Here is a 27,440-nt window from a genome sequence, read left to right as displayed (position 1 = left end):
CTGTAATAATGTGAACATTAAAAAGTATAACAAAAATTACTTTAATTTGTAAATTTGTTACACCGGATACGTTTAGAGACTGACAGATTTTGTCGCGTAGTTGTAGAACTGGATATATGTATGTAAAATCACACGGAATCGTTATTTAAGCACAAGATTTAGAATAGACTGGTAAGACCTTTTTTTGTTATTAAATTGTGAATTTAAATTGCACTAATGTCAAAATAATTAATATTAATAAATATTTTAATAGATAATATCTCAGATATATTAAAGAAAATAAATCAAGGGTGTTATATAAATAAGTACAATATCTATAGAACATGATGTACTTTACTGTACCTTTCACTTTTCGCATACTACACCTAATTATTTGTCTAACTAGTAGTCGACATTCTTTCGTCGACTTGAGACTTTCAAACTCGACATTATTTAGTCGATCATTAAAATAAGATTAAGACTTACAGTTGTCATAAAGTCTACATTAGCTGAATAAAGTTGGAACAAGTTGGAACATTTGATTGATAGCTGAATATATAGTTGGGACAAAGTTAAAAAACTTGTTGTCTTCTAGTTGATTAAAAATTGACATTTGCTCTAACTTAAGTCGATTTCTTTTGCTGATGGACAGTCGACTTATTGGTGTTGTGTGTGTTATTAAACATATTTAGGATATCAAAACTATAATTAACATGATTTTGTTCTGTCGCAAATAATAACATACATTTAGTGATTCGTGTGTGATTTAAGAATTGAAGAAATAGAAAGCCGAAGAAACAAATCTTGGTTAAATATTTGAGAATAAATGATGTTTATTACTATATTGCTCTCATTTATAGTTATTATAGTGTATAGTTATTATGCGCATTACAGAAGAAAAAGACAACTTATCGAACTTATACCAGGACCACGGCCACTGGGTTATTCGTTTATTGGAAATACATTGCAAATATTGGGTTCACGTGGTAAGTTAAAATTTTTTATACACTCACGTAAATTAATGTTTGCCTTTAACGCGTATAAGTAAACAATAATATTATTATACATGCTGATTGCTTTTAAGAATTTGTGTGTGTGTATATATGTGTGTGTGTGTGCGCGCGCGTGTGTGTGTGTGCGTACGTGCGTGCGTGTGCGTGTGTTTATTTAATTATTTATATGTATTTAAGCATGCATAAGTAGTTTTTAGACAATAAATATTCATTTTTTGCTTAAAAAAGTAATAACTTTTAACTTAATTTAGTTAATTTAAATGTGAATACGTTTTTAGTTTAATTTAGTTGCCTTTAAATTTTAATTTATTAACTTCTTTTTAGATAAATAAGATGAAAATATTCAAGGACTCTTAGTATAACAATAATTAATACAAGTCAGAAAGGACGATGTAAGAGTCAAACGATAAAATTTCATGCTATGATATTTAATTCTAAATTTAACACGTAATAAAATATAAATATAAAACTATCAGTATAAAAAAATTATATAAATATAAAAATAACTTAAAATTAAATACATGAAATAATTGAAAACTAGAATTACAGAACATCGCGTAATCACATTAGACATAACACTTCTACCCGTTCTGTTATAACTGAGCATAGACTTAATTATGATCATGATTTTCAATGGGACAACATTAAAATTTTAGATGAAGAACCTTGTTTAGAAAACGCATAATATCTGAAATGCTTCATATTAAAAAACAGAAAAATAGTCTTAATGTACAAACAGATACCGAAGGTCTTTATAAGGCTTATGTGCCCATTGTAAATAAAGTTTGACTTTCTAATATTGATAATTGTTGGTCTTGCTCAGTCTGCATCTGTTATTTAACGTTATTAGTCGACTTACACAATGTCCACAGTGTACAAACTTTTTTAATTATTACTTATTGTATTTTATCTGATTAACGTATTAACAATGCCGACACATCGAATTAGCATTATTATCGTTTGATTTTCTTGGTGAGTTTTCTCATAGTGACATAATTTGTTTAACATCTATATAGAAAGTTTTTTTACCATCTTTTCAGAGTTATGGTTATACATTGACTTTTCAATCATGTATAACCATAATGTCATTTTTCTGTTGGAGACTCACGGGAGTAGAATAAAGTTTGTACGACCGTTTTTCTACAATTGAGATTATGTCCACTGCTTTTTAACGTCTGAGGAGGGCTCAAACCTAGAACCGAAACTGGTTACGACGATCATCATGTACTTAATTTTAAGTTATTTTTATATTTATATAATTTTTTTTATACTGATAGTTTTATATTTATATTTTATTACGTGTTAAATTTAGAATTAAATATCATAGCATGAAATTTTATCTTTTGATTTTTAGATAAAGTTCTTTTATCTTTCAAAATGACAATATTATTTTATAAAATTTTAAGCATTACAGAATTTGTTTAGAAAAAGCTGAATGATGAATACAACGTAGTACCCAAAAATAAATGTGTATTGGAGCTAAAGGATCCTGCACGTTTTATATGGAAAAATGACCCCGGTCAAATTGTCTGTTTTGAGATATGTTGTATTTTTTTTTGTGATTGTGAACAAGTGTCTCCATTGCCATTTTTTTCACATAAAATCAATACATAAAAAATATAGCGCTTTGAAGTTACAGAATTTGAGTGCCGCCATATCTCCTTAAGATAACTTGATGCTTTCTTTTACTATGTGTAATAGATATACAAACGCAAAAAAAAGATATACATATATGCATGTATTCTTGCAGAATGTATGATAATTTCGCGCGCATACACACACATATGTGTATATATATAGAATAAATTACTCTTAAAACTCAATTTTAGTGTTACTCAAAATGTAAGATGTGAACTGATTCTAGGATATTATTGCACATGTAAGACTGATGCAAGAACTTGAGGATGTTGCGCTCATATAATGAATATTATATGGTTTTTAGGCTGTGCCTAAAAAGCTGATGACATCAGCTTAATGTGAAATATCCAAGCAGAACTGTCTTAGAATCGAATTATGAATGTTCATAAGAATGATCAAGACTATTCTTCATATGGACGATATAGATTACAGGTCGAATGTGAGAGGCAAGGAGATCACGTTAAACAAACATTGTAGAATTTTATTAACTTTAGCTTTACAAAATTATCCAAGAAGAGGACTTGATTTGCAATAAATCTTAACCCATTCATGACCCACACACATTTCTTCTTCTTCTTAATTTAAATGGCCCTGGTTTCGAGGTAACCGGATAAACGTGGCCAGTCGTTTCCAAGACACCTCCAACCTTTCACAAAAAAGATATAATGTGTATGCAAAGCATCGGTCATCTCGAAACCGGGCGGGTATATGTGTGTGTGTGCGAAAGATGATGTAATAAAATCAAAGATGCCCTCTAAACTGCACTGGACGCCTGCGGTCACGATGCATGTGTAAACGTTCTCCGCACCTCCGCGCGCCCAGACGAGTGAAGGACTTCTAATATATTGAATACAAAGTTCGGTCGAAGTCGGCAACACTTTTCAAAAATATTAATCGAGGTGATGTAACACCCGAGTCGGGACGAAACACGTCCGATCCATTCGAAAGGTCTCACAAGACTGACCCACACATACATACAACCTTTTCTATCATTCTAAACTTAACCTATGACTAGTAACATGATAATATCATAAATAAAATAATTGAGCTCTTCTTATCCTGTTGTATGTCTTAAACAAACATTGTATACCTATTACATTAAAAGAAAGCATTAATTTAAATATCTTAAGGAGGTCAAATTCTGACTTCAAAGCGCTATATTTTTTTATCTATTGATTTTATGTGAATGTGGCAATGGAAACATTTGTTCAGAATTACAAGAAGTACAACATATCTCAAAACGGAGCAATTTGACCGGGATCATTTTTCCATGAAACGTGCGGGGTCCTTTAATTAAATTAATTTTATAAGCTTTTAACTTTAACTTCATGTAGTTTAAAAAAACATTTCTTATTCGAACAAACAACGGTCGTACAAAGAATTTAATATTTCTTATTCGACCTTGTAATTCTGTGAATTTACCCAATACTTATAAGCGTACTGCATTTTTTAGAGGAACAATTTAAAAAGCTAGTTAACTTTTTCGACCAGTACTATCCCATATGCAAAATTTGGTCATTCTTTTATGCTGTGATCATTCGTCATCCAAATGATCTAGAGGTAATAAAATATGAAAATTATTTTATTTTCATTTTATTATTAATATACATAATTAGATAGACTAATAATTTCTATATTGTAAAAATATGTTTATTCGTAAAAATATATTAGAGAAAATTAAATATTTGAAATACTTTCAACATTTATTAAATTAATTATTAGCATTCCTCATGAGTTTAAATACTGTTTAACTTAATACTGACTTTAATTTCAGATAATATTAACCCATACACAACACATTGAAAAAAGTAACATTTACGATATTATAAAACCTTGGCTCGGTACTGGTCTTGGCATTAGTAAAGGTAATAACATTAATATATAAATAAGAATATATGCATAATCAGACATTAAGCGCGATAAGATAATATTTGGCCAAATATTACGATTACGTTGACACTTTGTGCATCTCTGTTATATGTACTATAGAGTCTATACTGCTATATATACGTAGACCAAATAAAGATAGTTTCGAGAGATTAGACCTTAAGCTTTCAAACTTCTGATCTAATGCAACTTACAATACGATTCTGCTTAAGGCACATTATGGAATTGTTCAGAATAAATTCCGATTAGAATTATGCAATTAGATTTCTATGTGTTTTCTAAGAATAACAGAATAATTCTGATCCATTCCAAATAGTTAAATAATACGTGTCTAGGGCTACATTTAGTTTTAAGAGACATATTTTCACAAAACATAAACTTTTGTATTTTTGTTTTATAAACAAATATTTTATAAATATTTAACATTATTGAGCACTTTGTGATGGTATATTGGTAAATTTCAAATAAAAAATTAATGTTTGTAAAAAATTAGTCCAAAATTAAATCAAAGGGTTCGTTATAATTATACATTGTATTGTTTATGTTTTAGCCGCCAAGTGGCACTCACGGCGAAAAATATTAAATTCCGCATTTCATTTTAACATATTGCAGCAGTTTCTTGACATTCTGATCGAGGAAAGTGAAAACATGACAAATTCCTTGAGAAATACAGGAGATACAGTTGTAAATGACTTATTATCGTTTGTTAGTGAACATACGCTGAATGCAATATGTGGTATTGTATCATATTCGTAACTACATAGATTGATGAATAGTATAAACAAATGCAATTTTTTTATTTAAAAAATCGGTCGTTGGTTATCACTATACTGTAATTTCTACAGCCATATATTCTTGGAATATATGTATATGTACAATAATATTATATAACATGATATTGTTACAAATGCGTTTATAGAAACTGCTATGGGTATTTCTCTAAAAGATCTTGGTGCACTCCAGCAACGATATCGAAAAGCGACTCAGCAGATGAGCGAACTGTTTATTTATAGGTAATTTATAACACGTACATCTATCATTATATCATTCCGTCTTAACATATTGATTAATATTTTATAATTATATCAGGATAATAAGGTTCAAAGTAAACCGTCATTGGTAATTAGAAATTTACACGACATATTAATTTACACACATGAACTATTCATTTGAAAATAAATATTAGTTAAAAAGTTTTAAATTTTAAATAATAAGTATTAATTATAAAAAAATTATGCAAAAATTTTGTGCACAAATGTATGTTTCATCTATTAACAAAGATTAGGCAATCCAAAAATTCAGAAAATTCTGAAATATTGTGTGTAAATAGGGTAGTTTATTCGTAACACACACACACACATACACAGAATTATTTGGTTCATGCGCCATATTAGAGAGAATAAAATAATTGAGAGAATAAAATAATGTTTTGAAAAAAATCTAGATTTTTCTTTTTGGTGCAGTAACTGTCGAGAAATATCGAATAAAAGTTTAAACAAAAGTTGCATCACTTTATATTTTTACAAAATATGCATACAGATAAATATCGATAAATATATGTTCTTCGAAAACCAAACCGTATAATATGGTACGAGCAAAAATAGTTCTGTATTATGGATAAACTACTCTAATTATACGAAATGCATAAAATTTTCTGAATTTCTGAGTTGCCTAATCTTTCTTGTAAGATTGAATAGTTAATAAAGTTTATCATGAGTGAAATATACAAATCTTACATATTTCTTTAGCATAATTTTATTATTTCTATGAATTTATCTTTTTTTGTATGATTATTAACATTACCCACTAATTTTAAGAATTTATAGAGGAATTAAAGGATTCATTTACAAATTTTACGATATACTATCGTTTCCTTAATATAATGCGAGAGAACACGTTCAGTAATTGTGACTTTTTAGACTTTTTAGACCATGGCTGCACTTCGATTGGATATTCTCGTTGACACCAACAAGTAGAGAGCAAACGAAGATTCTGAAGATATTACATGGATTTACTGAACGAGTACGTAAAAATACTACCGTATTTATTTTAAAAAATCTAACGATTATGAGTCTATTACTTGATATTTCACACACACACACACACACACACACACACACACACACATACGGGCGGGTGCAAGGAGGTGGCCTTCGGCCACCCCCCCGCACCCACACCGTCGACAGAGGTCTGCCCCGATAGTACAAACATAGTAACAGTACAATCGTAGAAGTCGTGTGCCCCTTCGCAGGGGGTTGGGGGAGGTGAGAGTTACTTCGCGTGGAAAGTTTAACGTTTCTAAATAGAAGGAGATGTAAAATAGTACTTGTTATAATACATATATACCCACTCCCCTCACATTGCGCGCCGAACAATCGTCGGTCTTAAAACGCAACTCTATCTGAAAAGTCCCCCCAAAGTAGTACTTTAGATAAATATTGCGAAGAATATTACTACATCGACCCGCCATCAGAGGTCTATTGATATTCGCAAATTCTCGCAAGTGCTGAGACACGCGTATATCTCTTTATATAGAATCTCGATTTAATAACTTACACCGGCGTCTAAGGTGGTCTAAGGTAGGCTTCCATTACAATATCTTACTGATGAGTCCAGTAGTGGAAGCCGGGACGAAACGCCAACATTACGTGATAATCTTCGCAATATATTTAGAATTAAAAAAAAAAATTAAAGATTTTAACGAATCTATGGCTCGTAACCCTGTTCTCTTATTAGTTTTAACAAATTACTTTTGATTAGCAGTAACTAGAAACGATAACTATCAAGTTATCTTTTTGAATTGGAAACGAATAACGATAACTGGTTATTTTGAAAAAGTATCTTTTCTGTTCCTGAAAAATTCATATTTAGAAATACTGTGTTGTGTTAGACTAATCTAATTTATTCTTTACTTCCTGTTTCCTGCTTTTAACCTCATGCTGCTTTCATCTTTTACGATCATTTTATCGACGATCAAATTTCTTTTCTTGTGTTTCTTGTCAATGTTCGTCAATTTTTACCTTGAACTATAGACAATGAAAAAACTTGATAAGGAGCAAAAAGACAAGAAAAAAAGTAGTAAAAAGCAAGAAACAAGAAACAAAGAGCACATTCCCAAGCAGCACAAAAAGATTGGGGTGACGTCGATTCGATGTCAACGATGCAACTATATTACGTCAGCAATATGACGTCGCACACCCGTGAGAAGATGGCCCCCCCCATATTAAAAAATCGATTTTTTCTTTATGCATTCGTTTGCTCATCGTTTGCTCACGAATCTTTTGAACTGATGTATTATATATCTTTAAGTAATTCATTAATGGTTAACAATATATTTATGAATGCATTTATATAAAGAACAAAAGAGGCATTATAAAGTTGTATGTATGCGTAGATTATTGCCGAAAGAAGACTTTATCATGAACGCACTAATGGTCAATACTTAAAGGAATTTAGCAATGATACGTTAGCAGAAAGAGATGACGTCGAAACAATTGGAAGTACGTAATGCAATCAGAAACTGTTTCCTAATTTTAATCTAATATTATAAATTATTATAATTATTATAATTAGATTTCGCTAGTTTTTTGTAATGCAATGTATAAAGAAAAACGGTTTAAATCGAGTGGTAATAAGATTTTTTAATTAATAGTTTACAATATTACTAATGTAAGCAACATATAAAATAAAAATATATAAAATAGATAAAAGTAAAAAATATCGAACGTTTCGGAACTCGCAGGTCCTTCAGCGATTCATAAAGACGTTTCGATGTCAACGAGATAAACGCATAATCTTATGGTCAAAGCGACATGGTATTGTACTGGTATAACAATTTGTTTTAAGAAAAATGATTCTCCTGTTTTTGTGAATTCGTGAATGTGCAAAATTGTGTCTAAATTGAGAAATTCATTGTCGTCAAACAAATTGTTATACCAGCTCAATACCACACTATGTCACTTTGACCGTAAGATTGTGCTTTTATTTCGTTGACATCGAAACATCTTTCGCTGAAGAAGGACTTGTGAGTTCCAAAACGTTCGATATTTTTATACCTTTATATATTTTTATTTTTATTTCTTAGTAATATTGTAAACTTATAATTAAAAGATCTCTTATTACCGCTCAATTTAGACCGTTTTTCTTTATAATAAATTATTATATTAATATATTATTATATTTTATTTTACTTAAAATGTAAAACTAATTTGAATTCTCCCAATGTAATCAATATGTAATAAAAGCCACAGAAAAATAGGGCTATTAAAATGATACTGCATATGCTTGAATTTAGCAAAAAGAAAGCGACTTGCAATGTTGGATCTTCTAATAGCAGCATCTTGCGACGGTCTCATGACTGATTTAGATATTAGGGAGGAAGTCGACACTTTTGTGGTTGCGGTAAATGTTTATAATAATTTCTCTTTATTTTTTACACATTATTCAATATTATGATATATATACAATAATATGATTTTAGGCTCATGATACCACAGCAAAAGCTATATGTTTTATTTTGTTGTTATTAGCGGAACATAAGAACATTCAGGTATTTATCGAATATTAAACCGAATACATAGATTGCAAATTACTTTGTTCAAATAGTTCTATAAAATAATTCTTAAATGAAACATTACAAATGCATTTTGAAATGTGTATGTGTATACATGTGTTTTGTGTGTGTGTGTGTGTGTGTGTGTGTATAACATTATTATTTTTATATCTTTATATATCAATATATCAGATATAAACAAATGTAGTTTTTGTACATTTACAAGCATTCGCGCGCGCAGGTATATATTTAAAATGTTCTTTTATTTTTTATAATGTATTTTACCCCCACACACATATTTTAAAGAAATTAATCAAGATACTTTTAAAATGTGATTTCCAGAAATTTTATTGCGTTTAATTACGTTCAGCTAAAGAGATTGAAGTAACAAATGTATAATAACATTTCTAATTAATGTTCACGTTTAGGATCGTGCCAGGAACGAAATTGATACTGCTATGCGACAGAATGAGGAGAAATTTACTAAGGAATTGTTGCAACAACTATCATATTTAGACAGATGTATAAAGGAAGCGTTACGTTTGTATCCTAGTGTGCCTTTTATATCACGTGTTCTTGGAAAAGACGTAAAATTACGTACGCATTAAATTAATCTATTGTTACATATTTCTAAATTTAATTTATTTTTAAATAGATTTTTCGATATCTAAATAGTAAAGTGATATTACTTGATAAATATAGTGTTTCTAAATTTTTTTAATACCAAAACATACGAAAGAAAACGTGATTACGAAATAAACAATTAAAGGAAAGAAATTGAGCATCTACCAATGTTGGTGCACATCTACCGATGTGCTCAATTTCTTTCTTTTGTTTTTTTAATAGATTACTCAAAATACTTTAAGCAGCACACAAAGTGACGTTATTTCTCGTTATTTTGACGTTAAATTATAATAATAATAATGTCATGTCCAAGCGCGTGTTCTGGTTCAAGCGGCACGGCGCGGCGTTCGGTATGGATCGCGTAATCATCACTCGCATAAACAGATATAATTTCTTTCATATAAAGAAGAATATTAATAATAGAATTGTCAGGCGCGAGGAGAATGCTTCGGGTGGAGAAGCCCAAGCAGAACAACAAGTTCCTTATGATATCAAAATAATGTTAAAATGACTCCAAAATGATCATTAAAAGTCATTATTCAATCATTTCCGATTTATCTTTATGTCATTTTACTTGGGAGACACAATACTAATAATGACTTTATTGAAATACAGATTATAATACACGCGAGACAAAAAATGAAACAAATGGCCTCTCAAGAGGCTTCACACACACACACACACACACACACACACACACACACACACACACATCACACACACACACACACACACACACACACACACACACACACACACAATATATAAAAAAAAATTCATATTTATATACAAATCTAAACTTTGATACAAAATATGAGGACTATTCAGAAAGTAAGTTCCATTTTTAAATTTTGCCGCCGCTTGTGAAATACAGTCCGTTATTTATTTTTTAAATGCGAGGAGCGTTAATGCGGCTGAAATATATAAAAAACATGCTATGAGTGATTCTATGTTACTACAGTATAAGTCCTTATCCAAAAATGTGCATGTTGATAAACGAAGCGTGCTTCTTTGGGTAATGATGATTTGATGTGTGCAGTTGAAGAGAAAATTAAATCGAAATCCTCCCTTGTTAACCGGTGATTTCATCAATGATGATAAAATCAAAGAAACTATCAATATATTTATTTCACAGGTGGCAACTTTCTATGATAAAGGAATACAATCCTTGGTGTCTCGTTATAATAATTGCAACAACGGCGGCAACCATGTAGATTAATACTGAAAGGTGTACTTAAAAAGCTATAAAAATTTTTAGTAAGAATTATATATATTTGTTTTCTTTTAATAGGCTATTATAGGAACTTACTTTCTGAATAATCCTCGTATAAAACTTACGAAAGAATTATAGAAGAGAAGACAATAAAGTCTGATATATTTAACGACATTATATCGTGGACAAATAACGACAAATAACGTGATCTTGTTATCTCGAATATCATCAATGTATAAGATGCAAGTTTTCCACTCCAAAAAATTCAAAAATTTCTACATTTTTTGTTAATAATGATATTTATGTAATATTTAAAAAATTATATATACAAATACGCGATACAACATACGAAATATTAAGAAAATTTTATTATTTATTATTATTTATTATTAGTAAATTTAAATAATTATTACTCTCTCTCTCTTTATATTACGCAAACTAAGTGCATCTATTTCTATTTAGTTAGTTATTAGAGATATATATAATAGATATCCAATATTAAGTTTGATAAGGTTTATAATTTTGAACATACACACACACAAAATTTATAATCTCGTTTTATATTTTTTTAGAGTCATATTTAGTGCGTGCTGGAACAACCACGTTTATTAACATTTATGGTGTTCATAGAGATCCTAATTTTTGGCCAAATCCAGATATATTTGATCCAGATAGATTTTTGCCTGAAAACATCCGAAATCGTCATCCTTATTCATACATACCATTCAGTGCTGGACCACGTAATTGCATCGGTATGAGCAACAATTCTTTTATACTCTTTCATAAAATCTGCATATTGCGGCACATGTTCAATTTTAGGTCAACGATTTGCTATGCTTGAAATGAAGGCGATGATAGCTTCTTTGATACATAATTTTTACTTGGAGCCTGTTGATTATTTAAAAGATCTACAGCTACAAGCTGATATTACTCTTTGCTCTACACATCCACTTCGTGTAAAATTTGTTCCTGTCTGTAAAATTAATGCAAGTATTTGAATTAAATATCGATATAGTAGACATACAAGACATATGAAGAGGTAGTAAAATATGGTATGTTATATTACATGATTGGGAAGTAACTCATTAACACACTTGTAACAAAATTATGGTAAGAGTTTTTTTTATTAACTTTTATACTTTTTTGTGGTATAAATATAACAACTAATTTAACAGTTACTTTTATAATTACTTTATGTATCTTAATCTTATTACATATTATTATAAACATATGGATTGTCTGTAAAATAAAATTTTACTGTAGTGAACAAACAGTGATAATGTATAATAATTGAAATATACCTTTATATCTTTGATAATTATCATATGCTATGAATGTTTGTATTAAGATTTAATCTAATATCTGTTTATATTCTATTATTTTTTAAATGTATCTATATATAAATTTATTACAAATTGTTAACTCAGATAATATATTGTATATATATATTAAAAATGGAATCGTGACTTATTATAATATGTATAAAATGTATATAATATAGTAGTAGTATATGTACAATCATTTCATAATTGATAATGCCTGTGGTACACGATGCTTATTTCCCTACTGGACTTCTTGCGTTTTAATCAATTATTAAAATTGCATCACACAGAATACACAGAAATTCTAGTAATTTACGAAAACACAACAGTAATCTAGTAGAAAAACAAGCATCGCTTGTGCCACAGGCTTAACCTTCTTGCACCCGTAATATTTTTAGATATATAAACAATTATTAAACAATTTGATAAAAAATTTATAATTAATAATTGAACGTTGTTAACGTCAATACTGTTCGATTAGCATAAATGAGCAAATAGAAGATTATAAAAGCGAATGAGTAGTATTTGTGAGCGTATTAACGAAAGAACTTCTTGATTCATCATAACACTCTTCTTAGTAACGAAAATATTTGCAGTAATACGATACTTCAGGAATAGAAATTAAAATTCAAACTACATAAAAAAAATTAATTAAAAAATTTTTATCAGAATTTTCCTAGTATGTTGAACACACGTAATTTTCAATCAAAATGAAAAGAATATTAAAGTTTTAAATGACAAAGTATAAATAACGTGTTTAACTGTACCTTTCCTTTATTAAACACATTTAGAATATATAGAAGCTAGTTTATATAAATTTGTTCTGTAGCAAATAATACGGATTAGTGATTCGTGCAATTTCAGAATTGAAGAAATAAAAAGTAGAAGAAACAAGTCTTGGTTAAACTAGCTAATTATTTGACGATAAACAATGTTTATTATTATAATGCTCTCATTTATACTTATTATACTAGTATATTATTATCATGTGCATTACGGAAGGAAAAGACAACTTATTAATCTTATACCAGGGCCATCAGGTTATCCGATTATTGGAAATGCATTGCAATTCTTGGGTTCACGTGGTAAGTTACAATTTTTTAACAATTCGCGTAAATTAATCTTTTTCTTTGTGCACATACATATTATATATACAGGGTGTCTCAGTAACTCTGTTACAAGGCAATATCTCTGTTACCGTTAATGATACGCGAAAATGTCTAAGGAAGAAATTGTTTGATTCGGAGGGGAACATGTATTGGTCACCTTGTTTCTTTTCTAGATGGAGGCGCTAAAAATAATATGAAGGTCACCTCCACTTTTTTAAATGGAATTATGTAATTTTTTTTAGATAACGTGATTCCTCTAATTATTTTGCATATAAAAGTTTAAGGTAGAGATACCAAAAAACCAATAGTTTTCGAGATATTTTACACTTTATTTTGATACATATTGACACAAAATGTTAAATAACTCGTAAACTGTTGACTTTTTGATTATCGTACCTTAATACTTTTATATGCAAAATAATTAGAGGAATCACGTTATCTAAAAAAAATTACATAATTCCATTTAAAAAAGTGGAGGTGACCTTCTTATTTTTAGCGCCTTCACCTAGAAAAGAAACAAGGTGACCAATACATGTTCCCCTCCGAACCAATTTCTTCCTTAGACATTTTCGCGTATCATTAACGGTAACAAAGATATTGCCTTGTAACAGAGTTACTGGGACACCCTGTATATGTGTGTGTGTGTGTGTGTGTGTGTTGTGTGTATATATGATATATATGACATATATGTACATAAGTTCTTTTTTACACAGTAAATATTCATTTTTCGATTAATGTAGTTATTTGAGAAATGACAGAATACATGAATTACGTATAATGATTCAGTTAATTGTATAACATTTTTCATCCATACTTATGATAATTCTATAAGTTTACATGATATTAATATGCGCATACTTTTTAGAGCAACAATTTAGTAGATTAATGAAGTTTTTTGATGAGTACAATCCTATCTGCAGAATGTGGTTAGTCTTCTTTTCTTTTGTGTCCATCCGTCATCCAGATGATATAGAGGTAATAAAATATATTATGGAAAATATATTATTTTAATTTTATTATTGATATAATATATAAGTAAAAATAAGTATTGATATTTTTTGTTATAAAATTATGTTTATTCGTAAAAACTGTATTAGAAATGATTGAATACTTGAAATACTTTCGAAACCTATTGATTATTATCTGCGTTGCTTATGAGTTAAATACTTAACGAATTCGACACACATGCACACATTGAGTGTAAACTTTTTTGGTGTCCTACATTCTACCATTATCTTCCCGATAAGGACATTTACGTGGAATCCGCATATTTTACGTGAACTGTATGTATATTAAAAAATTTATTGATATAATATCTACGTGAATGAAGGGGGTGGAGGGTGAGGGCAAAGTTGACATTTTCTTATCAAATCAAAATTAATTTTCCTTCAACATATTTTACGTATAGAGACACTTCCATATATTTAACTTTTATTTAACATTGTTAATGACCTGATTGGTTTCGATACGTTTGATATATGTATTCGTAAATAGTCTAATACTATTAATTTAGTAACATTTAAAAAATGATTCGGTTATCTAAATCCAGTGTAACCATCGTATAATTTTTTTGAAGTCTGATTATGAAGGGATAGTACCGTTTTTGAGTGGACTGTTACTCGATTGTTCACGTACGAGTAGAATTCACGTGGCAATCCGTGGCAATTGCGTTCCGTGTAACATTCAGAATGGTCGTGGAATCATTTCATTCTTATTGTTTATTAAATGTTAAACAAGAACGAATGATGTTAGAGCGTTGTGAGCGTTAAGTGGAACGCATCACACATTGAATCTACGTATACATTCTCATCGGATTCTGTCGCAATATATGCCAAGAAACCTTCACATTCGGTTAGATAAGTTAGATTACACTACAGACTCAGTGTAGGTCTACCGAATTCGCTATAAAATAATGTTCAAATAAATATTCTCTATAATTACAGGTAATACTAAGCAGCAAAAAACACAATGAAAAGAGTGTCGTTTATGATATCGCAAAACCTTGGTTTGGTACTGGTCTTGTCACTAGTAAAGGTAATAATATTAAGAGATAGTAATATAAATAAGAGAATATACATATACACAACACATATAATAAAATGGAACAAGTCTATTTTTTATACTAATAAATTAATATAGAATTATAATAACATAAAATTATTACTCATAGTATTCAAAATGTTCTTGATGGATGAATCATACGTAATATTCACATAAATGCAGTTACATTCTTTTTGATTTGTATTTTTATTTATATTAGAAGTGAAATATTTATTATAATATTTTCATTCAACCTTATCCACATCTCTATATTGAAAGAAAAGATTGGCTGAATACAGCATAACATTTTTAATTAGTTGCAACAGTCAACTTTTACAGCTTCCAGCAATCATGATTGCTAGGCGTGAAAGAACACATCCATGAAGTTAGAACACCACTTCGAGATAGTTAATATAGAAACAATAAGAATCTCATTGGTATAAATACCGCGTTTACGTAAATACACAATAATAAACGCGTTTAAATAAATACACAATAGGAAATAAAATCCATAACGATCGAGTTGGATTTTTGGTGCTTAAATAATTCCATGTTAATTATATATGTATACTACGTATCTTAAATTTTGTTAAACTGCTGATTTTTCGGTCTTGAAACGCTATATCGACACAATTACCGTAATACTATTACAAATTATAATAAATTGTCTGGTAATTTAAAAATTTGATGCTCATATAGACATCTTAAAAAACTTAATCAAAAAGATTAGCTTCAGCGACTAATTAATTATCGAGTATTATAGTTTTTATAAATAATTGCAACGTCATTATCAGCATGTTATAAAAAGTACCGAAAAAAGTATAGAAATAGTAATTTTTCTATTTCTTGATTATTATGTCGCTCTGTTACGACAGAGAACAATTTTCTCGCGCCTGCCCCTGTATTCTGTAACTCGTTAAGGCAGTTAACGAGTTACAGAATAAGGCCTCTGCGGCTTTTATTTTATCTATTTTTACCACTAAGCTTGTACATAATACCATTTAGTCCAGAGTTATCAATTATCGGAAAATGTCAAAATCAAGATTTTAAATAATTTTTATAGATTCTCCAAAATTCTTATGTAATAGAGATGCATTCAGATTTGTGTGAAACAGTGAAAAATACATAAAAAACGATTATATAAAAATCGAATACATAAAGGAGTTACGAGCCAAAACTATTTAAAATTTTAAGTAAACTTTCTGTACTCTCACACTTATTGTTAAATCTATGTGATAAAATTAAGTAGTGAAAAATCACCCCGCATGTATGCACGTAATACACATATAATACTGATACAGATATCCCGCTATTTTTTATAAACTAGCTATTGCACTTTATTAATACTCATAAAAACATGATATATACTGAAACATAAAAACAATTTTTGTTGCTAGGTAGAATGTTTAATAGTAATAATAAACTTTGTATAATTGTCTTAATATAAATATTATGATAAAAGTATTGAAAACGTAAATCAATTTATTTATGATGTTTTAATTATTACACAATTTCTTTTATCATAAATGTTTAAAAACATATTAAAGAAACAATAAATTTTAAATAAAAAAATCAATGATTATAAAAATATCAATTCATTTAAAATTAAAAGGTTTATAATTATATACTTCATAATCATATATACGTATTTTTTATGTTTATGTCTTAGGCGAAAAGTGGCATTCTCATCGAAAAATATTAACTCCTACGTTTCATTTTGATATATTGAAGCAGTTTGTCAATATTTTGATCGAGGCTGCTGAAGATATGACAAATTCCTTGAAAAATACAGAAGAAACAGTTGTAAATGATTTAGTATCGTTTATTAGTAAACACACCTTAAGTATAATATGTGGTATCGTATCATATTCGTAACTATATATCGACGCCTGCTACGAAAAGTAGCACATTTTATTTGTCCTATGTAAAACTCCACTCTCTTATGACGTTGTTGCGTCGAAGAACGTTATGTTTTTGTTTTCACCAAGAAAATCAATCTATTTGAGTTTTGACTTTCAAAAAGTAACACATTTCATTTTATACCATGAATAATAATATGTTTGAGTGTTTTATGTTTTTCGCGGTATAAAGCAAAATTAGGGTTGTGTAAGTTACTTTTTTTTTTTACTAAGTTAAGTTAAAGTTAACAATCTTGAAAATTTAACTTAGTTAAGATATAATATAAAGTATAATATAAAGTATAATATAAAGTTATAATATAAAGTATAATGAAATTAATTGAATTAAAAGTTAAGTTAATAAAAAAATGTAATTGAAAAATTAAAAGTTAAAAATTCATTTTTTTCATGATTTCAGGATTTCAGTCTTAATAATAACGGAAGTGACAATAAAAAAAAAACTTTTTTAGATTTTAGAACATATCCAAAATTTTTATTATATTAATTTTTTTTATAATAATATATATCTTTTATAATAATATGTTTTGTTTCTATATATACTCAGTTTTATATATATATATATATTCTATTATTAACGTCAACATTGCGTTTTTGCTCAAAACCTCAAACTCTTATTATTAGAACCGAATAAATGCAGCAGCAAACTACAAATGACTACAAGCTATTGTAAGCTGCAAGTCCTGCAAGTTAGAACCAGTGATGCAAACTCGTGTCCGCTTGCGGACAATAAAGAGTCTCTACTTGCAGGACATCAACAGCGTCATTCATCAATATGGAACAGACTGACGTAATAACACATAACCAATGATGTGAATATCTATAATACTTACAGCACACGATCAGTACCACCGAAGGCGCTGATCACGTGCTGCAAGCCGGCCGTATCTTTAGTTACGTATGGCTCGTATAGGTAAATATAATTTACACTTAACTTTAAAAAAATTAATAAAAAAAATTATTAGTTACTGATAAAATGTAACTAAATAAAGTTAAAAAGTTAGGAATCTAAAATGTAACTAAAATTAAGTTAAAATTAATTAACTTTTTAACTTAACTTTTAACTTTTTAATTTAGAAACAAACATTTTTTAATTTAGCACTACCTGAGCAAAATACGTTACTTTTCGCGATTAAATGCTGAAACGTATTCGTTTTCGCAGCGAGAGGACTGAAACATGATAATATTCGTCAATTAAATTGAAACGTGCTTCTTTTCGTGGAATCATGTAATATAGTATATTGCTTTTCGTAGAACAAATAAAACGTGCTATTCGGCCACGTGCTACATCCTAGCAGGCGTTAATATGTATGTACATACATACATCAACGGATAGTTTAAAACAAATACAATTTTTTATTTCAAAATTAGTACACTACTTTACTGAAATTATTATAGACCTATATATATTCCTGAAATATATGTATACAGGGTGGGCTATTTTAATCTCCCCACCTGAATTTCGCGAAAACTAAATCCTGTAGACAAAAATGTTTCAAATAAAAATGGAACGGTATCGAGGGGGACACGTTTTAGTCACATTGTTTTTTTTCTAAGTGGAGGCGTTAAAAAGATATAAAGGTCACCTCCACTTTTCTAAATGGAATTATGTAATTTTTTTTAGATAACGTGATTCCTCTAATTATTTTGCATATAAAAGTATTAAGGTAGAGATACCAAAAAACCAATAGTTTTCGAGATATTTTACACTTTATTTTGATACATATTGACACAAAATATTTAATAACTCGTAAACTGTTGACTTTTTGATTATCGTACCTTAATACTTTTGTGAACAGAATAATGAGATAAATCAAATGGTGTAAAGAAAATACATAGTTGCTTTAAAAAAAAAATGTATACAAAATGGATAATTTTTTTAATATGCAACTATTTGTTTTTTTTATACCACTTGATTTACCTCATTATTCTGTTCACAAAAGTATTAAGGTACGATAATCAAAAAGTCAACAGTTTACGAGTTATTTAACATTTTGTGTCAATATGTATCAAAATGAAGTGTAAAATATCTCGAAAACTATTGGTTTTTTGGTATGTCTACCTTAATACTTTTATATGCAAAATAATTAGAGAAATCACGTTACCTAAAAAAAATTACATAATTCCATTTAAAAAAGCGGATGTGACCTTCATATCTTTTTAGTTCCTTCACTTAGAAAAAAAACAATGTGACGAAAACGTGTCCCCCTCGATACCGTTCAATTTTTATTTGAACCATTTTTGTCTACAGGATTTAGTTTTCGAGGAATTCAGGTGGGGAGATTAAAATGGCCCACCCTGTATATATAATATATTATACATATATCACGATACATTTACAAATATGTTTATAGAAACTGCCATGGGTATTTCTCTAAAAAATCTTGGTGCATTCCGAGAACAGTACCAAGAAGCGAATCACCAAATGAGTGAACTTCTAACGTATAGGTAAATATAATTTATTATATATCTATATTATTTTAACATATTGAATACATTTGTAATCATATTAGAATAAATAACAATGTTCAATATAAATTACTGTCGTAGTAGTAATTAAAAATTTATTACTTATTAGTAATTAAAAATTTATAAAAATGTGATTAATTAAATTGCTTCTAAAAATAAGCACTGCTTATTAAAGATTTCCAAATTTTAAATACTGAAGCATCAACTGTAAAACATAATACACAATTTATACGTGTATAACGTAAATGTATATTTATCTAACATAAGACTAAATAGTTAAAAAAGTTCAAAATATAAGTCAAATATATAAATTTGTTTTTAGCGTAATTTTATTATTTCTACAAACCTCTTTTATGGTTGAAATATCTGTTAATTCTATGAGTTTAAAAAGGAATTGAAAAAAGCTTTTTACAAAATAATATATACCTACCTATCATTTTTTTAAATTATGAATCCGATTATTAAGGAACTGTGGCTTAGATTTTTTAGACCATGGTTGCATTTTAATTGGATATTCTCTTTGACGCCACAAGGCAGACAGCAAACAAAGGTTTTGAAGATATTACATGGATTTGCGGAACGCGTATGTAAAAATTTTACTTACAATAATATTATATTTAAATATTATCTATTTTGAATAGTTATTATAAAAGTCTCACAACTTTCACGTAAAATCATTGCAAAATCATTCATTAGAAAGTTATACAAGACCGTTATATAAGAATAAACTAAATAAAAGTAAATGAGAGCTAAATACGATCGAAGCTAGGTCTTGAGATGTCTTGACTATTAATTTTATTTTTATAAAACAAATTGGAGAGAATAAAGGGCAATAGGAGTCGGGCGCAGAAGACGTCGCGCAATTAAAAACACCATTAATAAGTGACAAAAATCATTTATTCGAATAACGCATTTTATTATAATTATAATGCTCTTACATGTTTTGGCTAACTTTTTAGCCCTCTTTAGAGAACAAACTAATTAATATAACTAATCAATACAATTTTTCAATCAACGGTGAGCTCCTCTACGTCGTGATAAGTAAGATACATAATAAATAACAGACAAAATTAAAATAAATGAAAAAGAAAAAGAAGAAAAACAGAAGAATTGAAAATAATTAGAAATAATAAATTGTGAAAACTAATTTTTAAAGAATTAAGATTATAATAAATCATCTCGCGAATAAAGGAACTCAACATTGATTGAAAAATTGTATGGATTAGTTATGTAAATTAGTTTGTGTCTATGAAGAGGGCTAAAAAGTTAATTGAAACATGTAAGAGCGCTATTATCATAATGAAAGAGCGTTATTCGAATAAATACGAATTCTTTTTATCTCTTATTAGTGGTGTTTTTAATTGCGCGACGTCTTCTGCGCCCGACTCCTATTGTCCTTTATTCTCTCCAATTTGTTTTTGAATTGTAAGAAGTCTTAATTGATTTTATTATTATAAAGTTTTATATTTTTATGTTATTATCTATACACATTTTTTTCAATCTTCAAACTGCGCGCCTAACACACAGCCCGGCTTGAAAACATAGGCCTAAATTAGAACTAAAATAGTAACGTTACAAAATAAATTTATTAGTGAGAGTATATTTCTCTGCGCACTTACTAATATTCATAAGCGAACGTAGTTTATAACTGGTAATATAATAATATTATACATATATTGCCAGAATTACTATTAAGCCTGCTCTAATATATTCTTTGCTTCCTGTTTCTTAATTTTAATTTTTTGCTTTTTCATTCTTTATGATTGTTTTATCGACAATCAAATTTCTTTTAACGTGTACTTTGTCATTGCCAACGTTCAACTTTTGCGACAGACAACGAAAAAAACTGGGTAAGGAGTAAAAACGCAAAAAGTTAAATGTAATAAAAAGCAAAAAACAGGAAACAATGAAATTGCAGATTAAGTTTTAAAATATCAAGATCTAATCTCGGCCGTAATTGACGATTCTTCGTATATTTTTGATTCATTCATTAACGTTAACACATTGTTGACGAATTCGTATAAAGAATAAAAGTTGTATTTACGCGTAGATAATTGCTGAAAGAAAACTTTATCATGAACGCACTAATGGTCAATACTTAGAAGGCTTTGGAAATGATATATCAGCAGACAAAGATGACGCCGAAAGGACTGGAAGTATGTAATGTAATCAGAAAAGCTATTTCTTTTAGTTTAATACTATAAAATATTATATTTTTTAATTTAAAATCTAGAAGTACTGTCAATTCTCACAATATAATTAATATTGTAATAAAAAACAGAAAAATAGACTCATATGTTCATAAATACTTGAATTTGTAGCACGTCGAAAACAGCTTGCAATGTTGGACCTCCTAATAGCAGCATCTCGCGACGGTTTCATGACTGATTTGGATATTAGGGAGCAAGTCGATACTTTTATATTTGCGGTACAATTTTGTAATTTCTCTTGATTTTTAACATCTTATAAAATATTGCAATATATATCACATAATAATAAACATTGAAAAAATGGTATTGTAAGACAAAGCTGCCAGATTCCGGCTTGCGCTATCACTTTGTAGAGTGTGATGAGGGTAGCTACAGTACAAGATAGAAAGAGTACCTACTAGTTATTTTTTCTATCTTACACCGTAGCTGCCCTCACCACGCGCTACCAAATGGTAGTGCAAGCCGGAATCTGGCAGCTCTGTTGTAAAATTCAATAAAATTAAAAATAATACTTTAAGTACAAATATGATCTATATATGCATATACATAGCAGTCTGTGCTGATCAGTCACATGATCTTGACATATCTCTCCATCATTGATTGCAAAATGTGTTATGCGGTACAGTCTTTTTTATTTTTGACATAATATCTATAATTTATTTTATATTGATTATTTATTCTTGGACATATCTCCTGTTTAATTTATTTTTTATTATTGTACAAGCATTGTTAAGCGGAATGGTCAATATTTTTGAATGTCATCTAAATCTGTTGTCTTACAGAAATAATTTTTTAATTTTTACTATCAATCTCACAAAATGCGGTTATCTGTCCTACTCAACGTGAATGTCAAATCTGAAGAGGACTCTATAGTTAAGTCGAAACTAATTTCGTAGCATATAGTTTCATATTTCAGTTTTATGTTATTATAGTTTATAATGTAATTTTCTGAGTTATATATTTAAGTTTTTTTTTGTCATATATAATGGTACAATTAAATATAGGTCATATTTGTACTTTAAATATTATTTTTAATTTTATTGACTCTTACAATGCCATTTTTTTAAATGTTTATTATTTTTTGTATAAAAAGAGTCTCTTTTTTCTTTTCAATTTTGTATATATCATATGATTTTAGGGCCATGATACTACAGCAAAAGGTGTATGTTTCACTTTGATGCTATTAGCGGAGCATAAGAATGTTCAGGTATTGAAATATGAGCCGAATCTTTAAACCAAGAAACGAATTAATTTGCATAATTCTGTAAGATATTTCTTAAGAATGAATCAAATTGAACATTTTAATAATCTTTTTGTATACATATAAATGTGTACATAATATGCGTACGTATATGCGTACGTATATGGACTATCAATAAATGTTTTTTTGTATATCAATGTATCAGATATACAAATAAATGTGTATATACACATGCACTGCGTCTGTAGGTATATATATACTATGGAGACATTACCGCGTCTTCTGAAAAAAAGCGGTACACTGAAAAATTAGGAAAAATTTACCAAATTCAAATGATCATAACTTGGTAAATAATGAAGATAAAAATATGTTTAAAAAAGGAAAATGAAGCTTGAAATGTCCACTTTAAGAATATTTAAACGGCAATTATAAGCGGTAATTCTTTTAAAAATGGCGGATGACAAAATCAGAAGATGTAAAATTTGTAATCAAAGGTGCGAGTTTGCGACGATGCACGGCGTGAATCAGGTATCGCAGCTCAATGAGACCAAATGCACATGAAAATATGGACTTTTATCTTTAAAATGCTTTTTTACGGAGTTTGATACGATCATTTTTCACTGAGTTATTCCAAATTTAAGATATCGCTGCCATTAGCTTCAAGCTTCATTTTCCTTTTTTAAACATATTTTTATCTTCATTATTTACCAAGTTATGATTATTTGAAATTTGGTAAATTTTTCCTTTATAATATGTATATAATTAGAAAAATATTCTTTTATTTTTTTATGTACTGTATTTTACGTAGATACATGTTTCGAACAAATTAATTAAAATATTTGTGAAAGATGAATTCCGGAATGTTCATGGAGTTTATGTTTATTTAAATCGGACTTTTATGTCTATTTAAATAGTAAGAGAGTAACAAGTATATTTATAATTAACAATAATGGCACAGGATCGTATTAGGAACGAAATCAATACTGCAATGCGAGAGAATAAGGAGAAATTTACTATGGAATTGTTGCAACAGCTACCATATTTAGAGAGATGCATTAAGGAAGCGTTACGTTTGTATCCCAGCGCACCTATTTTATCACGTACTTCTGGAGAAGACATAAAATTACGTACGCAGTAAACCAAAGTTCTGTTACATTTTTAGATTTAATTTATTTTAAATAGATTATTCAGTATCTAAACTAAATAGTAAGGTGTTATCTTTTCAGCATTTTAACGATAATAATAATAATAATAATAATAATAGCTTTATTGTAATGTGGATTACGATATGTGAGACAAAAAATGAAATATATGGTCTCTCAAGAGAGGTTCAGTAAAACTCACACATATGTATTTGTCTAAACTTTACAATACAATATATGTGTGAACCGTATATGTGAAAGTAGTATATAGAAGAGAAAACAAAACAGTCTGACATGTTTCACATTTTATAGTCAAAATAATGATCAGAAAACATGATCTTGCTATCAGGAATATCATTAAGTATAAGAGTTAAATCATGTATAATATAAAAATGCGAGCTTTCCATTTCAAAAAATTAAAAAAATTGCTAGACTTTTTGTTAATAATATTCATATAATATTTATAAAATTGTACAAAAATTTAAACCTTTTTATCTAATAATAACATATTACCATGAAAAGTAACTGATATATTATTAATAAAAGTGCCAGTACAAAATGAACATATTATACATAAAGTGTATGCAACTTTCGGCCGATTTTCGAATCGCCTCCGCCTTGAATACGTTACTGATGTAATTTATTGTATTTTCTAATATTATTAATGTAATATTATAACAATTGTTATATAAAACGTATGATATTATGTATGTTTGAATCGGTTTTGCAAAACGGATAGAGAAGATAAAAAAGATTGGAAAGATTTTTAAATTGTATATATTCATATATTATATATATTCACTTTGTACTGACACCTTTAATTAATAATATATTAGTTACTTTCATGGTAATGTATTATTATTAGATAAAAAGGTTTAAATTTTTTAGTATCTCCTTTTTTGAACATGGCTTGAACTTTTTATTTTTATGATATGATTTTTTCGGATATCACTTACTTTTTAGAGTATAAATATATTACAAATATATAAAAATGAAGGTGTGAGGGAAAGGTGAGAGGGGATATTAGAAAGTTTTAATACAGCCTTGAATGCGGACAGAGAAGAAGAAGAAGGAGACGTTTCTTAATTTTTCATTAAAATTACCACTTTTCGACCGCTTGTATTTCCAGAACGATTTTAAATTTTTTCGACTCAAATTACTCGTGGCGATGCCGCCTTTCAGGACATATAACATTCGATTCAAAATTTTTTATATTTTAGTAGTTATGCACCCCCGAAAAATGGACTTTGGTGGCTCGGGATAAGAGACTTGTAGTGTCTTTCAGTTTTTGAACATGGCCGGAGACACTACCGCGTTTCCTGATATACACACATAACAACATACAAAATGTTTAGAATATTCTTTATTGTTAGTAAATTTAAATATGTTTATTATACACATTTTATATATTTCTCAAACTATAATGGCATCTAATCTTACGTTTTATATTAGATACATAATTAATATGAAGTTTAATCAGATCTATAATTTTGCGCATACATTCGCATACTAAAACATTCAAAATTTATAATCTTTTTTACAATGTTTTTTAGAGACATATTTAGTGCCTACTGGAACAGTCTTGGGCATTAATATTTTCGGCGTTCATAGAGATCCCAAATTTTGGCCAAATCCAAATACATTTGATCCAGATAGATTTTTGCCTGAGAACGCCCGAAATCGTCACCCTTATTCGTATATACCATTCAGTGCTGGACCACGTAATTGCATCGGTATAAGCAATAATTCTTTTGTATTCTTACAAAATTAGATTATAAAGCGAAATATATTAAATTTTAGGTCAACGATTTGCTATGCTTGAATTGAAGGCGATGATAGCTTCTTTGATACATAACTTTTACTTGGAGCCTATCGATTATTTAAAAAATCTTCGGCTACAAGCAAATTTCACTCTTTGCCCTACTCATCCACTTCGTATAAAATTTGTGCCTGTTTACAAAATTAATGCAAATATATGAATTAAATATCGATGTAGTAAACATCGTACAAGACATATGAAAAAGTAAATTATGGTATGTTATATCACATAATTGAGAAGTAACTTGTTATATTTTTATGGTAACTACCAACTAATTTAACAGTTAATTTTATAATTACTTTATATATTTTAACCTTATTACATATTGTTACAAATAACTACATAGGTTGTGTTTTGTTGTAATTGTTCACAGTAAAATAAAATGCTCTTCAAAACGATCAGTGAATACTTTTTGTGATTGTATCAGATAAAGACATGTTAGCTCTGGTAACATTATAATCTATAAATGTTTATATTAAGATTTCACATATAATCCATTTGTACACGTATCTTAATATTGGTCTGATTATCTTACAAATATACTAATTTTTTTATAAATTATTAATTCAATCATAATATTAAATATATATATTTTTTAAATAAAATTGTAACTCAAGTAACTTATAACTCAAGTAAAACACGGTCTGACTATGTTTGCTGCGACAGCAAAAATGTAACTAGTATAACGTTCTGCCAGTCTTAATTATAGCTATTTGGCAGCCAAAGCTATTTTAATTGTATTAATAGCTCTGTAATCATCATGATAGCTAATAGAAAAGTCAAAATATAGCTACAGCTATTATTTTGATTGTACTAGTAGCTGTACAGTTGCTGTGACAGCTAAAGGAAAAGTCAAAATGCAGTTAGTCAGACAATATCTGACCAACTATTCTTCTGTTATTAATGTTGTTTTTATGTTTTAATAGAAGCGTGCAGTCTGTTTTATAAACAAGTCTATGCGTGTAGATAATACCAAAGATGGGAAGTAATTTGTTACTTGTAACGAAGTTACAGTTAGAGTTTCTTTTTTTCAGTAATTGTAATTTAACTTCGTTACTTTCTTTCCATCTGTAATTTTAACTTAATTTAGTTACAAAACTTAAATATAAAAATCGACTCTCGAAAATTTCAAATACAAAGAATAAATAGACTAATGTAAACTCGCTGTTATTAATGCGAATTTTAGTAATTTTATATATTATATTTTTTGATTGTTAACAAATATGTACTTTTTTTATAATTTCGCATTAATAACAGCGAGTTTACTCTCAATAGCCTAATTTAGTTACATCTTTTAAGTAACTAG

At 28.4% G+C, this 27,440-nt stretch overlaps 1 protein-coding gene across 1 annotated transcript; it reads left to right on the top strand.

Annotated features, from left to right (window-relative positions):
• The first annotated feature begins 805 nt into the window (after window positions 1-805).
• LOC108772666 (cytochrome P450 4C1-like) lies at window positions 806-26,294 on the top strand. The gene is made up of 23 exons (XM_018538239.1): window positions 806-965; window positions 4,084-4,190; window positions 4,405-4,495; window positions 5,068-5,253; window positions 5,437-5,530; window positions 6,437-6,539; window positions 7,912-8,017; window positions 8,812-8,918; window positions 8,998-9,066; window positions 9,498-9,666; window positions 11,479-11,658; window positions 11,726-11,884; window positions 14,203-14,312; window positions 15,281-15,371; window positions 17,047-17,232; window positions 19,648-19,741; window positions 20,243-20,345; window positions 21,813-21,918; window positions 22,084-22,190; window positions 23,111-23,179; window positions 24,132-24,300; window positions 25,869-26,048; window positions 26,116-26,294. Exons 1-23 carry the CDS (start codon window positions 806-808, stop codon window positions 26,292-26,294), a joined length of 2,925 nt encoding a protein of 974 aa, XP_018393741.1.
• Window positions 26,295-27,440: the final 1,146 nt, after the last annotated feature.

This window comes from Cyphomyrmex costatus, unplaced genomic scaffold, assembly GCF_001594065.2.
Source record: "Cyphomyrmex costatus isolate MS0001 unplaced genomic scaffold, Ccosl1.0 scaffold193, whole genome shotgun sequence".
NCBI classification, from domain to species: domain Eukaryota; kingdom Metazoa; phylum Arthropoda; class Insecta; order Hymenoptera; family Formicidae; genus Cyphomyrmex; species Cyphomyrmex costatus.
This window is presented reverse-complemented; position numbering and strand designations above follow the sequence as displayed.